The 15,935-nt window shown below is 38.7% G+C and overlaps 1 protein-coding gene across 4 annotated transcripts in view; it reads left to right on the top strand.

Annotated features, from left to right (window-relative positions):
- Positions 1–15,935, top strand: part of tbc1d12b (TBC1 domain family, member 12b) — a 130,462-nt gene that overhangs the window by 82,581 nt on the left and 31,946 nt on the right. Inside the window, exon 3 of one of the 4 annotated variants that reach the window (XM_041210267.1) lies at positions 8,439–8,495. The exons of the other annotated variants lie outside the window; for them this stretch is intronic. Within the exon in view, the coding sequence (XP_041066201.1) occupies positions 8,439–8,495 (57 nt within the window). The remainder of the gene's footprint in view (positions 1–8,438; positions 8,496–15,935) is intronic. 4 annotated transcript variants of the gene reach the window in all.

Consider the following 15,935-nt stretch of genomic DNA (forward strand, 5'->3'; position numbering starts at 1 on the left):
TTTGTGCAGTGCATATTGTAGATGATGCACATTGCTGCCACTGTTCATCAATGGTGAAGGGAATGATGTTTGTGGAAGGGGTGCCAATCAAGCGGGCTGCTTTGTCCTGGATGGTGTCAAGCTTGAGTAGTGTTGAAGCTGCACTCATCCAGACAGCTGGAGAGTATTCCATCACACCCCTGACTTGTGTCTTGTGGATAGTGGACAGGCTTTGGGGAGTTAGAAGGTAAGTTAGTCACTGCAGGATTCCTAGCCTCTAACCTGCTCTTTTAGCCACAGTATTTATATGGCTAGTCCAGTTCAGGTTCTGGTCAATGGTAACGCCTGGGATATTGATCGTGGGGGATTCTGTGATGGTAATGCCATTGAATGTCAAAGGTTGAAGGTTGTATTCTGTCTTGTTGGACATGGTCATTGTGTGGTACTTGTGCGGTGCAAATGTTACTTGCCACTTGTCAACCCAAGGCTGGATATTGTCCAGGTTTTGCTGCATTTGGACATGGACTGCTTCAGCAAGACCTGCTGACAAGTGGCAAGTAACATCTGCGCCACACAAGTGTCAGGCAATGACTACCTCCAGCGGGAGAATCTAACCGTCACCCTTTGACATTCAATGCACACTGAATCCTCCACTGTCAACATCCTGAGTGTTACCATTAACCAGAAACCAAACTAGCCAGATAAACCTCCAGTCAAAGTACAGTATCTCTCAAAAAGAAAACCTTGTCCTTTTTATTGAAGCTAATGAAGGAACTATGGAAGAAACCACAATGTAATTTATTACAGATGTAGATTATAGCACTGTCGGTATGACTAGTCGTGAGCCAAGTTCATCATAGGTTTGGATACATATAAGTCTAAAATATTGAGCAGGTAATTTGCTTTGAAAATTGGATGTGGCTGAAGATCTCATACTTTGTGTAAACTGGAGCCTTTGCTTTAGGTCTCAATTGAAAGATATGGAGCGTGTCTGCGAACCTTAGCAAATGGAAATTTATTTACCAACTCTTTAGAAACTTTTTTATTCATTTTAGGGCAGGTTTAAGGTTAGAATAGTTTAAAACAAATGCCTAGGCTGAATTGTTAAGATTGGCTTTACATATTGTGTGTCTGTAATTTACAATAAAAGCTGTTACGAGAGGTTTGGATGTGATATTTTGTTGTTCTGATTGCTTACACCTTCCTCCAGTTGCCAAACACTACAAGCACAGGCACCATATTGAGCAAATCTTCACCTTTAATGTTTGGTTGCAAATCTCCAGATACTGTCAGAGCCTAAACTTATCAGTCTATAAAACATTTTCCCTGTATAGTTTAGTCAGAGAATCAACTTTCTCAATGGACATATTGTTGTCAGTTTTCCTTTTGCATGTCTCACCAATAGCTGCCACTACCTACTTTTCATGGCTGCATCATACATGCAATCTTAAACAAGCACCAGCTGATCACCAACTTCAAAAAAGCTGAAAACTCTACAGTAGCCTTGAATGTAAGATTGACATTTGAAAACACTTAATTGCACTAAAGTACAGCGGGGCATACCTAAGCTGTACATACGCCAAAATTCCTTCACATATTTATGGTTTATTTTGACCAGTGCATGAAAACCTGAAAGAATTCACGTGTATGAAAGCACAAGGTTTAATGTCTAAAACTGTAAGGGCTAGTAGCTAAATACGGCTTTTGCAAATTGCTGTGGCACTTCCGACCACTTAACAAGGAAACAATTTTAAATCTGATGGCAATCCTTCTCTCTCCTGCAATCTAGGTATTTTTTTTTAGTTATCTTATATAAGCATTATGTGCATTATTCCATTGAACTATTATCTGCATGTGAAGCCACTAACCATTGTTGCAGTTATACTCTAGGCACATTACTACACATCTGGAATGCCAGCTTGTATCAGATCTTCTCAGTGACCTGCAGCAGGTCTCTACAAATCAATCCTCTGACTCAACTTGCAGTACAAAAATAAGCATTTTACAAATACTTAAAAAATGTGTTTAGTTGGAACTCACTTGTTTGAAAATTCCAATTGGATTTTTAAAAATGTCGCTGGCTAGGTTACCATTTGTTTCCCATCCCTAATTGCTCTTGAGATGGTGGTAGTGAGCCACCATTTGAACCGCTGCAGTCCATGTGGTGTAAGTACACCCACAGTGCTGTTAGACAAGGAGTTCCAGGATTTTGGCCCAACGACAGTGAAGGAACAGCAATATGTTCCAAATCAGAGTGGTGTGGGGTTTGGTGGGAAACCTGCAGGTAGTGGTGTTCCCATGTATCTGCTGGCCTTTTTCTAGATGGTAGGGTCGTGCTTTTGAAGGAGCCTTGTTGTTGTACAATTAGATCATTTTTTTTCTTTGACTTCATTGCAGCAGTAAATTAAAAATTAGAGCCTTCAGAGTGTGAAAAAATCATACACTGATTGCTTTCCTTGTGATAATAGCAAGATGGAAAATTCCACAATTGCCAGCTATTATCTCGTGCATTCTTTTGACTCCTTTGTGCAAGTTGAGTTTAACTTCTGTCTCACTCTTAGTGTAGTGCACTCCAGCAGTCAATTTAATATGACCATTCTACAGTGAGATTTATTTACACTGATCTTTACTAAGTTAAATGGCGGAGTAATATAAACTGACACCTTGATGTTGAATGTATTCCTCTTGATTGCCTTGTCAAATGTAATTAAATTCATGAGAAGCAGACAAGTAATGTTTCCCATGTATTTATATATCTTTCAGTTGTGTTAACATTCAAAAAGTGGGGGCATTGTATTGAAGTCAAAAACAGGAGGGAAAAAATGGTTCATTTTGAGTACCTTTTGTCTGAATTTAATGCCTGAAATATCCAATTAAAATGTATAATTAATCTTGTACTGAGGTTCTTAGAAGCATAATTTTTTAAACTTCTTGGAGAAGAAAAGGTTGAGGCGAAATTTGATAGAAGTGTTCAAAATCATAAGGAATCTAGACAGAGTGGATAGAGATAACCTGTTCCCATTGACAAAGATTGAGAATCAAAGGACATAGATGTATAGTGATTGGTGAAAAAGCCAAAGAAGAAGTGAAAAAAAATTTACATAGCGAATGGTTGTGACCTGGAATGCACTGCCTGTAAAGGTGTTGGAGGCAAATTCAATCATGATTTTCAAAAGAGAATTAGATAAGCACCTGAAGGGGGGAAAAAGTTTACAGGGCTATGGGGAAGTTGTGGGAATGAGACTAGCTAAATTGTTCTCGTAGGGAATGGCCATGGGCTCAATGGACCGAAAAGCCACCTTCTGTGCTGTAACCATACTATGATTACAAAATCCAATTTGGCCTGACAGGGTTATGTTGTGAATAATAGGAAGATCTAATGTGTTTGTCTGCTGGCCATTCGATTCATACCTTCCCTACAAGTCCATGTGAAGATACAGAACCGTGAAAAGCACTAAAAAAAATGAATAATAAAGGACATTTGAAGCTTCATTTCCCTAATGACATCATAACGCTATCCTTGTGTTATCTGTTATGGTAACTTTTAATTTGGAAAACAAGGTGCAATGTGCAGAGCTCAAACAAGTTTAACAAAAATAAGAGATGATCAGCTAAACCAGGAAGAAATGTTAGGAATTGGCAAGCCACGGTTTAATAGCCGGAGTACCCTAGAATGAAGCAAAAATTGAGGGAGGCTACAGTTTTTTATTTATTTGTTCATGGGATGGGCAAGGCCAGCATTTATTGCGCATCCGTAGTGCCCTTGAGGTGGTGGTGAGCTGCCTTCTTGAACCACTGCAGTCCATGTGGCGTAGATACACCCATATGCTGTTAGGGAGGGAATTCCAGGATTTTGATCCAGCGACAGTGAAGGAAAAGTGCTATAGTTCCAAGTCAGGCTGGTATGCGGCTTGGAGGGCAACTTGCAGGTGGCGGTGCTCCCATGTGTCTGCTGCCTTTGTCCTTCTAGGTGATGGAGTTCACTGGTTTGGAAGGTGATTTAGTTAGTTGGTGCAGTGCCTCTTGTACATGGTATATACTGCTGCCATTTGCTTGGTGGTGGAGAGAATTAATGTTGAAGGTGGTGGATGGATGCCAGCCAAGTGGACGCATTGGCTTGACTGGTGTCAAACTTCCTGAGAATTGTTGGAGCTGCACTTATTCAGGCAAGTGAAGAGTATTCCATCACATTCCTGGTTTATGGCTTGTAGATGATGAACAGGCTTTGGGAGGTCAGGAGGTGAGTTACCCTCTGCGGAATTCCCAGCCTCTGACCTGCTCTTGTAGCCACAGTACTTGTATGGTTGGTCAACTTCAGTTTCTGCTCCGGTGGTAACCCGAAGGATGTTGATAAAGAAGGATTCAGTGATGGTAATGCCATTGAGTGTTAAGGGGAGATGATTAGATTCTCTCTTGCTTTAGATGGTCATTGCCTGACATTTGTGTGGCACAAATGCTACTTGTCACTTTTCAGCTCAAGCCTGGAATGTAATCCAGGTCTTGCTGTATACAGACCCAGAATGCTTCAGTGTCTGAGGAGTCGCAAACAGCGCTGAACATTGTGCAATCATCTTTATCCCACTTCTGACTGTATGGAGGGGAGGCCAGTCATGAAGCAGCTGAAGATAGTTGTGCGTCGGAAATGACCCTGAGGAATTCCTGCAACGATGTCCTGGGCGGAGATGATTGACCTCCAACAACCTTAGCCATCTTCCTTTGGGCTAGGTATTACTCCATAAGTGGAGAATTTTCCCCTTGATTCCCCTGGACTTCAGTTTGTTAAGGTGGCTTGATGCCACACTCTGTCAAAGGCTGCTTTGGTGTCAAGGGCAGTTACTATCATCTCCCCTCCTGAGTTCAGCTCTTACTGGACCAAGGTTGTAATGAGGTCAGGAGTTGAGTGGCCCTGGCGAAACTAAACAGAGCTTCAGTGAGTAGGCTATTGCTAATTGAGTGCCATTTAACAGTACAGTCGATGAATCCTTCCATCATTTTGCTGATGGAGTGTAGACTGATGAGATAATTGGCCAGGTTGGATTTGTCCTGCTTTTTGTGTACAGGACATACCTAAGCAATTTTCAACATTGCCTGATAGAAACCAGTGTTGTCATTGTACTGGGACAGCTTGGCTAGGGATGCAGCTAGTTCTAGGTTACAAGCCTTTAATACTATTGCCAGAATACTGTGAGGGCCCATAGTCTTTGCAGTATGCAGTACCTTCAGCCATTTGTTGATATCACATGGAGTGAATCAAATTGGCTAAACACTAGCAACTGTAATGCTGGGGACCTCAGGACGATGCCGAGATGGCATTTCTGGCTGAAGATAATTGCAAATGCTTCAGCCTTGTCTTTTGCACAGATGTGCTGGGCTCCCCCATCATTAAGAATGATGATATTTGTGGAGCTACCTCCTCCAGTGAGCTATTTAATTGTCCACCACCATTCACAACTAGATGTGACGGGACTGCAGAGCTTAAATCTGATCCATTGGTTGTGGGATCACTTAGCTCTATCGTATGCTGTTTAATTTGTTTAGCATGCAAATAGTCCTGTGTTGTAGCTTTAGTAGGTTGACGCCTCATTTTTAGGTATGCCTCAGTTGCTCCCAGCATACCCTCCTGCACTCTTCATTGACCAAGGTTGAGCCCCCGGCTTCATGGTAATGGTAGAGTGGGGGATATGCTGGGCCATGCATTCCAAACTTTGTGGCCCTGCAAAAGAATTTAGTTGGAGCAGCTGTCCATGTAATAAATCCTGATCTAAAACAGTGAGAAAAGCTTGTAGGGTGGTAGATTTGGTGCCCGAAAGGGGCGAGAGAGAGAGATGCATTGAAACCCCAGCCCATATCATTGATAAAAATTAAGAGTGACAAAAAGAGATAGGGGAGGAAAATAGAGGCTCAACATCAAGCTTTGTTGTGTCCAAGAATGTGGGTAATGAGTTTGAGACTCTCCAATATAAAGTATTATTCATGTTGTGATCAAACCTGAGCTTTAGATAGCAGCAAGGGAAGAATTTGAAAAGCGTTTCTTAGAGGGAGATTCAGCATTATAGATGTGAGAATCCCATTTGAGGTAGGAGGTAGTGAGGTTACGGAGGTCATTAAGTTGTTTTGATTAAAGAAACATAAGCCTTCATTGAATAATTGAAAGAAATTTGATGTTGATACTCATTCAAGGAGCATGGCGAAATCCAGACCACATGATTCAGCCATTGCATTGAGAAGGGACCTGGAGGATGTGTACAGTGGCCTTTGAGTGGAATAATCAGCAAAGGACTGGGTAGGTTTGGATGATCGATAGAAAAAGTCATGACCTGAAAGAACAGAGTGGGAGAGAGGATAATGTTCAGTGGAATTAATTGAACAAGAACCAGAGAACAGTAGAGCAACTTGAGATAGCGATGGATATAATTTGGTAATGGACCATATGGTAACTTGTTCAGAGTGCGCTGGGTCAGATCTGAAGATGCCCATCACATTGACCAGGGGGTACCTCTAACATAAGCAGTAGAATTGTCAGTGAAGTAGTCATACCATGAAAGTGGAAATTACTGCTGCAGCAGACTATTATTCTAGCTTCAAGGCATGTTATTAGATTAGAGTAGCAGAGCTTTGCTTTGGGCAAAGCCAGGCATGTTAACTGATTTGGGAATTCCTGATGCTGGGCGGCAAGATGGGATAAGTGTTCTCCTCTCAGTACTTGCATGCTCCCCTTTGACATCTACAAATTCACTGCCCATCATTTAACTCCAATTGTCTTAACCATTTTAGAGCAGTGGTTTTTTTTAAACATTTGGGTAACGACCCCTGCAAATATTGGTGTAATTCTGCAGACCTTGTGTCCCAATTCCCAAAGATAGTATTAGTAGCCCAAAGGTGAACAGAGCTGCCTTTGCACAAAAAGACTTGGCATTAGTGCTGGTAACAGAAACAATGTTTGACAAACAAAAGAGTACAGAAAAGACATTAAATGTAAAATTCTCAAGACATGCTGGTTCAATTGGGTACAGTTGTGCTGTCAGTGGTGAGATGTGCATACTTCACCTTGCTTGATAATCCTTGGGGCACTGACTGACTATGGTAGCAAATCAGAGTTAATTTTTTCAGTATTATCAGAAAAGCTCATAATGATCATAGTGGCCCGGCCCATACATAACTGGCAGTCTGTGTGACCCATTGCCGCCATTATGGATTTTATCTTGCACTCCAGGTTTTATTTTTATAGGCTGCTTTCTTCACAGCAGGATCATCAACAGGCACTGGAAACAATTTAATGCATATACAAAAATAAGTAATTTGCAATCCTAGCCATCAGCACAATGCCTAGAATAATACACAACTTTAGCACGAAACACTGTTTGACACCATTTCAAATTGGTTCCTAATTGTTTTCTGTTCTGCAGTGTTCTTGCACATTGAGATATTTAACTTAAGTAAGATTCTCTCCGCCTTGTTTCCAACGTAGTACTGAAATAAAGAATTAATTTAAGAAAACTTAACAAAAGGAATTGTTTTAAAAGTATTGACCAAATCATTTAATCAATTTGTAGCCCAGTGGTGATTTGAGCTAGGTCTCCATACGGTGAAGTACAGTGGTATGGAGTTTACAGATTCAGAGCAATTCACTTATTCAAAAAAAAGGCAATGATTTTAACACCAAATGTATGCTGAAAGCAGTGATTGTTTATTAGGTCCAATTTCACATACTTGATCTTCTCTTGAGCCATAGGTCAATGTGGGTGTGCTGATTTGTACTGTCAGCCAAGGCAAGTGGTCTCCCAAGCGCCTGAAAAAGGGGTTGGTGGTGCCATTTGTCCTAGAGTGCTGAATGGCAATATTGGCAAATTTCACCCTCTCCCCACCCTCAATCAAATTGGTAGATAATATGAAATTACCTGAAGTGCTTTTTGAAAATCTGATTTAGATGAGTTAACATTGCATTTTGTCTTATGCCTATTGTGTGCTTTAATGAATAAGGATGAATTAATACATTTTATAATCTTTATTACATTTTAAAGATTATAAATTATGCAGAAAGTAGAAATATTTAGTGTGATGTTGCCATTCTATGATAGAATCATTGCGTGGATGATACAATAATCTCGTCAGGTAGCCTTTCGGGAAGGCTGCTTAAGTCTGTGCTTCAGAATTGTCTTTTGGGCTGATTTGGGCAGTAGCGGGTCACGCTTAAAGATCGAATAAAAACAAAAAATGTAAGTAAAGCTGTGTTTTAATTATACACATTTATGGCTATTTCATGAATTCTTTTTATGGACACTTGGTCGTTTTAGATTGATTTGTAATGAGTCATCCTGTTGTAAAATGGACTTTTAATTCTTGCAGGATTTTAAGAACAATTGCATTTTTATTTTTAAAATTATATTTTTTGAACTTTGATTGTCTATCTGTATTTTTTGTTGTTGATGACTAAAGTTGGACTCTGTTTCTTTCATCAGGACAGCTATGGTTGCAGTCTTACGTCAGTGTCTGCACCTAACCTGTTCAGTACAGGGGTATGAAATTACTACATTTCCTTCCAGTCAATTTTGAAACCATGCATGACACTATGTTGACCTGTGCTTGTCTTTCACCTGTACATCTTTTTATTTGAGCATGCTGAGCACAATTCATATTACTGTACTGACATTAGAACGTTAAAACACCCATTTGATTGCAATAAGGGAATGCATTTGAACTCTCACTTGTCTTTAATCCCTAAAGCACATTTACCCAGTCATTTAAGCGCTTTGCATTCATAGCAGAATAGTAGATCAAATATTCCAATGAGACCTTTTTAAAAAATGTTTATAATTTGCCTCAAGTTGGTCATTATAATTTTGCCAATGTTTAGAAAGTAATTACATTTAACTTAAAGGTAGATTTTTACATGACTATTACAAACTGAATTGGGACAGCCCAAACTCATTTTCATTTACTGGGCTCATTTGGTGTATTGGTATAAATATGCTATAGGAAGTGTTATATTTAAATTGGTGCACTTTAGATGTTCCAGTATCTTTCTTGTGTGAGCTTTTGATTCAGAAACAACTCAAGCTTGGAAGAGTTAATTCAATAAGCTAATTGGAGTACTAGATTTTTTTTCCTTCAATTTAGCATGAAAATATCTTCATGTACCATCAGAATTTGCTAATATTCTAATGGCAGTGCAGTGTAGGATTCTGTCTGCCATTAAACAGAATAAGGAGACTTTCATCCTATCAGTTTATGTTGGATATGAACCCAGGTTCCAGAAATGAAAGCCCACTGTCTAACCTCCTGTATTGCTCAGTAACCACAAGCTGCTGTCAATTGTAGCTCCTTTATCTGCATAAGTACAGTAATAATGAAATTTTCCCTGCTGATGGGAAGAGAGCAGTTCACTTTCCCACCTGCTACTTTAGCTTGAAACCACACTTGTTAATTTAATTTATCAAATGCAGTTGAATGAGCTTTTCTTGGATGTTGGAGATAATATTTCAGCTTGACTGCATTACTCCTAAGTAAAATCTACACAAGGGTTTGCATGTGCTATCATTCTGTGTAATTGTACTACATCTTAAATTTAATTTACAAAAAAAATCTCATTCGCAAAAAATAATCCTCAGTAGTGCTAATTAGTGAAGTTAAATGCCCAATCCCATCACATTTTATGGCAGACCATTCAACATAGCTGTTAAAGGCGCACAGTGGCTCAAGATGAGCCATTTTGACATTTAAGGCTTTTTTTTGTTGAACAGAAATTTGAAATGAGTTCTTGGTGTTTAACAACAAATCTTGTTTTCTAATTCCAATTCTTTAGCTTGGGATTAATGACCTTTGGCCTACCAGTCAAGTTTAGGTCTCATTCTACTGAGCATTAATACATACTAGCAGCTTCTAATTCGAGGTCATCAGCTTTATTTTGTCTTGCTTGCAAATTATTCCAGATTCAGAATGTTGAAGAATATTATAAATGTATTTATATTAGAAAGGTGTTTTATATTATAAATCCATACTTAAAATAGAATACACCAGGCACAGAAGGTTCCAGGAGCATCCGTGTGTATTTTTGCTGATGTGTTTATTATGTAAATACAATATTGTTTAGGCTATATTATTGGAATTTCTCAGCTAAGGTTAGAGGAAAGCATGATACCTAGTAACTCTTGAGCTGAAATTCCATTGGAAAGATTTCTGGCATATATCTGGTTTAACCATCCATCACCAGAAATTGCTAGACCAAACGTTAGTTCAGGGTCATCCTGGAAATTAAATATACCTTCCCCAGCTCCCACCACCCCATCTTCCCCACCCCCCACAAGCTTCTTCACTCCACAACCACAACTGTCTTTTTTTAAATCCCTTTTCCATGCTCACTTCCAACATTAGGTACTCAAGGACTTATTTGTCATTGATTAAATTGCCTGCCCCTTCCCCTCTTCCCCATGCCCAGAAAACCAGGGCTAAGCTAAGATTCCCCTTGTCCTAGCCTTGAAACTGCATAATCTTCTCTCCCATCTCCATTTATGCCCTCGCCTTGTACAGGCTCTCATGCCCCCATTCTCATTAATTTTTCAACTGTTGGCCTTACCTTTCTAGCAGGTATTATAAATGCTTCTCTGCTTTTGGGTACTGTTCTTTTCCCTTTCGAAAATATCATATTCACACACTCCTCAAAACCATCAATTTCTCTCTCCTTGCAAACCACTCCCCATCTAAAACCTCCCTTCCCTCCCAAACCCTTGAATGCTTTGTCGCCTTCCATCTTTCATGCCGCCCCAATGTTTGAATATCTTCCATGAGGTTTTCATCCATACCTCAGCATTGAAGAAGCCAGATTCAGTCACAAATGACAGCTTCTGACAGTGACAGTGTACTGTATCCATTCTTGACCTTTCTGTAGCCTTTGTCATGTTCAATCACCCTCTCCTCCTTCAGTGCCTTTCCTCTGTTGGCCAGTCTATGGGACTGCCTTTCCTTGTGTCATGACCATGGATCATAGCCCTGAATTACTTACGGACATATTGAACTTTTAAGTAAGATGTTTTTTTTTTAAATAAGGACATACAAGCAAAAGCTGGCTGAGATTGTAAAGTAACCACTTTCTGGAAAATTCCTATGTGGATTACACTTGACCAACTAGTCCAGAGAATGGAATGTCACATCTAAAAAGGTATCAAGGCCTACTTCAGATAGAGACACTTCAAAGGAAAAGATGTAATGCAAAAACTGAACGTAATCTCTTGTGGTTGGGGAGATAATGAAGGCTGATTACCATCTCAGCAGGAACCATTTCCTGTGAGATTCTAGACATGATGCAAGTTGAAAAGGAAGCAGATCTAGGCAAAAGACATGTTTTTTTCCCTTCCAACAATACACAAGAAAAGGGGTTAAAAAGCAAACTGCAACCCTAGTTGTATGTGCTGGTTTTGGTGTTCCAGGCCTGGTGTGCGAGGGTGTGCTGGGAAGGTCACAGCTGAAGAGCATCAACCAGGCATCCCTGCACTTGCCGGTAAAAAATTCTCTGCCTGATTGCTGGAAGCAAGTCACAAACCACAGTCAAAAAAGGAAACAGGACAACTCCTTTCAGCTAACCTGCAGAACCAAGAATATCCAATTGCCCAAAGTCAGCTGTTCCAGAATCATCCAATTTAATGGCTTGCAACATTTCATCATCTACTCCTCATGGATCAGCCAAAGACTGATCGTATATCTTTTTAACTTTTATTTCTGGACTCACTTCTCATATCTAATCTGTGTTTTTATTTTTTTTTCTCATGTTTTAGTAACTGATAAACTCACTCTTTCTTTAACTCAAGAAAGCCTGGTTAAATTGGCTCCTTTTAAAAACAAATACATTTAGACTGGGAAAAGGTATGCACAAGGGAAGGGATCCTTTTTGAATTAACCTTGTTGTGACCAACCAAGGTAGTTGAATAAAGAAGGGGAGCCTGTTTGCTTCACCCCTCACCTGATAGCATAACAATTTTGGGTACCTTGCCTAGGATCATAAATTGGGGGAACCTGTCCTGGGGACTGGTCATAACGCTTGGTTCCACTCTTAGCTATCCAATTGTAGCCAGAACATCTCTTGCAATGGCTTCTCTCACCCTTGCACTGTTACCTCTGGAACTAAGGAGCTATCTTTAGTTCTGCCTTTGACCAAGCTTTTAGTCACCCCCCTCCTAATATCCCTTCCTTTGACTCGGTGTCTATTTTTGACCGGTTGCCCTTTCGTGAAGCACCATGGAACTTTGTTCTACATTAAATTGTTTTATCATTGTATGTTGTTGCTTTGTGTCTCTGCGGACCGATTTTAGGATCTTCAACATTTTGCCATGCATTGTTTCTAAATTTACAGGCAAATAAAGCCTGGTCACAATTTCCTAGACGTTAGCATATGCTATGCTGAATTATATACCAATTTCCTTGATGTTCAGGATGATTATATTATGTAGGAACTTCCAGTATTCGTTGTTTAGCATTGGTCTGAGCAATTTAACTTTCAGTCTAGACATGCCATCTCACTGCTACTGAAATTGTGCCATTATGTAAAAATACAGCCTTAATTTCAGCTATCTGTGCAGTCATTCCTTTAGAGATGTTTTAGTATTAATTCGAATGTTTCAAATGGATAATAGACCACAGATGTCCATTGAAATACTGCAGTTCCAGTGCCCCAGCTGTCCAATTGTCACATTTAGTAGTTTCTCTCTCCTGAATGGTCTTTTGACCTGTATTTATGAGGCTTCATATTAGGAAGTATAAAAAAAGTGTAATTTTAAAAGCTGTGCTGTTTTCCATTGAATGGAAGTGAATAGTAATCACCAGCTGACTGGCACCGTACGCTATAATGCGACTCAGTTATTGTGCCATTGTTCAAAATGCTGTTCGTCACATCAAATCATGCTGGTATTTCTGTTTTTGAATAGTTCCTAAATGGCATTATTATTTTAACTATTCATCTACAATAGCTAGTAGGCTTTTTTTGAGGTAAGTCTGAATGTAGAGACAATATTATTCCTGCATTTTTCTTTCAGCTAACTTGACCGTTAGTTCTCTGAAGAGTTTAAGTGTTCATAATATTAACTGTTTAATACCAATTAATATTTATAATCTGTGTATATCTAATTTATAATTTATTTTAGTATATCTTGTAAAACAAACCAGAAAAACTTGCTCCTATATGCTACGTTGAGTGATTCAAGTTGTTCATTTTAAAATTTCTTTGATCAGACCTCTTAATTGTGTAATCACACCAAACAGTGCTAGTAAGCTTTTTGTGATGTATTCTAAATTGTTGCACTGGCTGTATTTCTTCAGTTTGATTTCAGATTTCCAAAGTGATCAGGAAAACAGTAGATGCATATTAAGAGGGGAAAACTCAGGTGTTATGACACAGCAGTTAGCAAAGTCTGAGTTGTTTAAATCCCAGGGAAATTTAAACAACTGTCATAACCTATATTTTCAGTTGGTATGTTTGAGTTGCAGCTCTGAATTCCGTAATAAGACCACCAAGCCTCGAGAGGCTTATTTTATATGAAACTAAATTAAACATTTATTAATTTAACAGCTAATTAAACACGCACATGTCTACAAATTACTACCATAATAACTTCTAAACAAATTCCCAAATTAATCATTCCAAGGTAAATCTTCATTAAGGCAACAATAACCCATAGAATTTAAACAAACACTAGGCAAAGCACATTTGATCTTACGAATTCAAAATGAGGTCCCTTGCAATTTGGTTCCTTTGCAGACAATTGTAGGGTTTCAGGCTGGTTAGATGTTAAATGCCTCTGACCTGCACACACACAACTCCTTTCGGTTTATACCTAACTTCCCCTATGAATGTAAATTTTCCATTGTTTTACTCATTCTTTTTTTAATTTTACATCTCAAGAATCCTTTCATTCCAATTTTATTGGTAATATAAACACATTGCTTGGTGTCTCCAGTTGGGTGCAAGATTTTACCCATTTTTTTGAATAATTTATTCAACAAATGCAAATTGCACTTTACCTCCTTACATTTATCTAATTAACATCTCAAAACTATAATGCATCAAAGCACTCGGACTAGCTGGCTTTAATCCAATTAAGCCGCACACAGACGCACCTGTACACACTGACCCTACTACATATCCAATTTAAAAATAATTTCCAATAATGTTATACACATTAATATCTCTTCATAACTCAGAGAAGTACTGTTATTATTCAGGCTTAGAGGGAAATTTTAATGAAAAATCCTGAATAAATAACACTAAAAATTGTTAAAGTAATATTTTCTACAGAAAACCATTCTTTATATACACTTCATGACCTTCAATATAAAAGTCACAATCTAACAAGGTAAATGGTAGAGAGTTGAAACCTCATGTTACTAAGGGTTGCAATCTCAATAAGGGGTGGTCCCATTTAATTAGGACTGAAATGAGAAATTTCTTCACTCAAAGGGTTGCGGATCTTTGGAATTTTCTATCCCAGAAGGCTGTGGGTGCACAGGTATTTAATATATTTATGACAGTGCTTTGATAAAGGATATGGGGAAAGTGCAGTAAGGTGCGGTTGAGGTAGATAGTTATTATTGTGTTGAATGGTGCAGCAGGCTCAAGAGGCTGATGCCCTACCTCTCCTGTAACTTATTACAATGCAGCATTACAATGATGTGAAAGTGGTTTGCTACTGTGTCATTAAAACGTTTTAATATTTAATGATTGTTAGCACCTTAACATTACTTCTGTGCTATCAAATGAAAAGCATTATTGGGGAGAGTGGAAAAATCTACTGATTTACTCTAGCTCAAATGAAACAAAAATAGTTGTTCCAATTGCTACAGCCACTACCATATTTCAACCAGGCATGGCAAATATTGGAATCTGCACAAAATAGTATCGTTCTTTGCAGAGATAAAGAAAGTAGGCTTATAATTGCAACTGTCTTGGGGCCAGCATACCGTGCTTGATTGACTACTGTCAGAACAAATGTCTTAAAATATTAATCCTTTTTAGTCATCCACGGCTATTCTTTGTGGCAAGTAGTTCTCTTCCCCCTTAAGGGTATAAACTGGCTCTGTATCACAAATTATTTTTGAACACCTAGAATTGATCACCTGTCATTTTGCCCATTAACAGATTTGTTCACTTTACTTTGGGCAGTCTGTCTCATCACATTGAAGTCAGCCTTGTCTAAATCTGAAATCTTGGTTTTGCATTTCTTTCTTTCAAAGAATACATTGAACTTGAACATGTTATGATCACTATTGATAAATGTTCATGTAATGGTAGGTTGTTCAATAAATCTGGCTCATTATTCATTGCTAAATTAAATCTGCAGATTTATGGCTTGTTCCCTTGTTCATTCTAGGATATATTGTTGCAGAAAACTAACCAGAACACACAAGAAAAAGCTAGTCTGCTTTTCCCAATCTATATGCAAGTTAAAATCCCCCATTAAACCCATTCTGTTTTTGCTCTATGCTTATCTAATCTCTGCATTTCTACACTGTACCATTTCACAGCAGCTACTGGGAGTCTGTACATAATTCCCACTATGGTCTTAAATGCTTTTCTATTTCTGTTTTTTAATTCTGTCTGTAAAGTTTGCTTCCTATTTATTTCTGAAGATTTATAGGTAAGATGGAAATGACCAAATAGTATAACAAAGCAGTGCATCACAGCAAAAATTAGGAGGAAACATGTCATAGTATGTCAGTGATATCACAAAACATGCAAGCATTGGTACTAGGGCAAAAGTCACCACCAATTAACATGGCACAAAGAGATTTCCTTGGATTCATTTGATGTAGAAGAGAACTAATTCTGACAACTCCCGAGTATACTTACAATGTAGCTCAGTACATCTTTTAACCATGGAGGCTAGCTCATCCTGTTGTCTAAAAGAAGCACTAACCCAAGGGTTTAAAATCCCTTAAAAGTTGCACCCCAAAGGTAAGAGACAGCCTGCATG

The sequence above is a fragment of the Carcharodon carcharias genome, chromosome 17 (assembly GCF_017639515.1).
Source record: "Carcharodon carcharias isolate sCarCar2 chromosome 17, sCarCar2.pri, whole genome shotgun sequence".
Lineage (NCBI taxonomy): Eukaryota > Metazoa > Chordata > Chondrichthyes > Lamniformes > Lamnidae > Carcharodon > Carcharodon carcharias.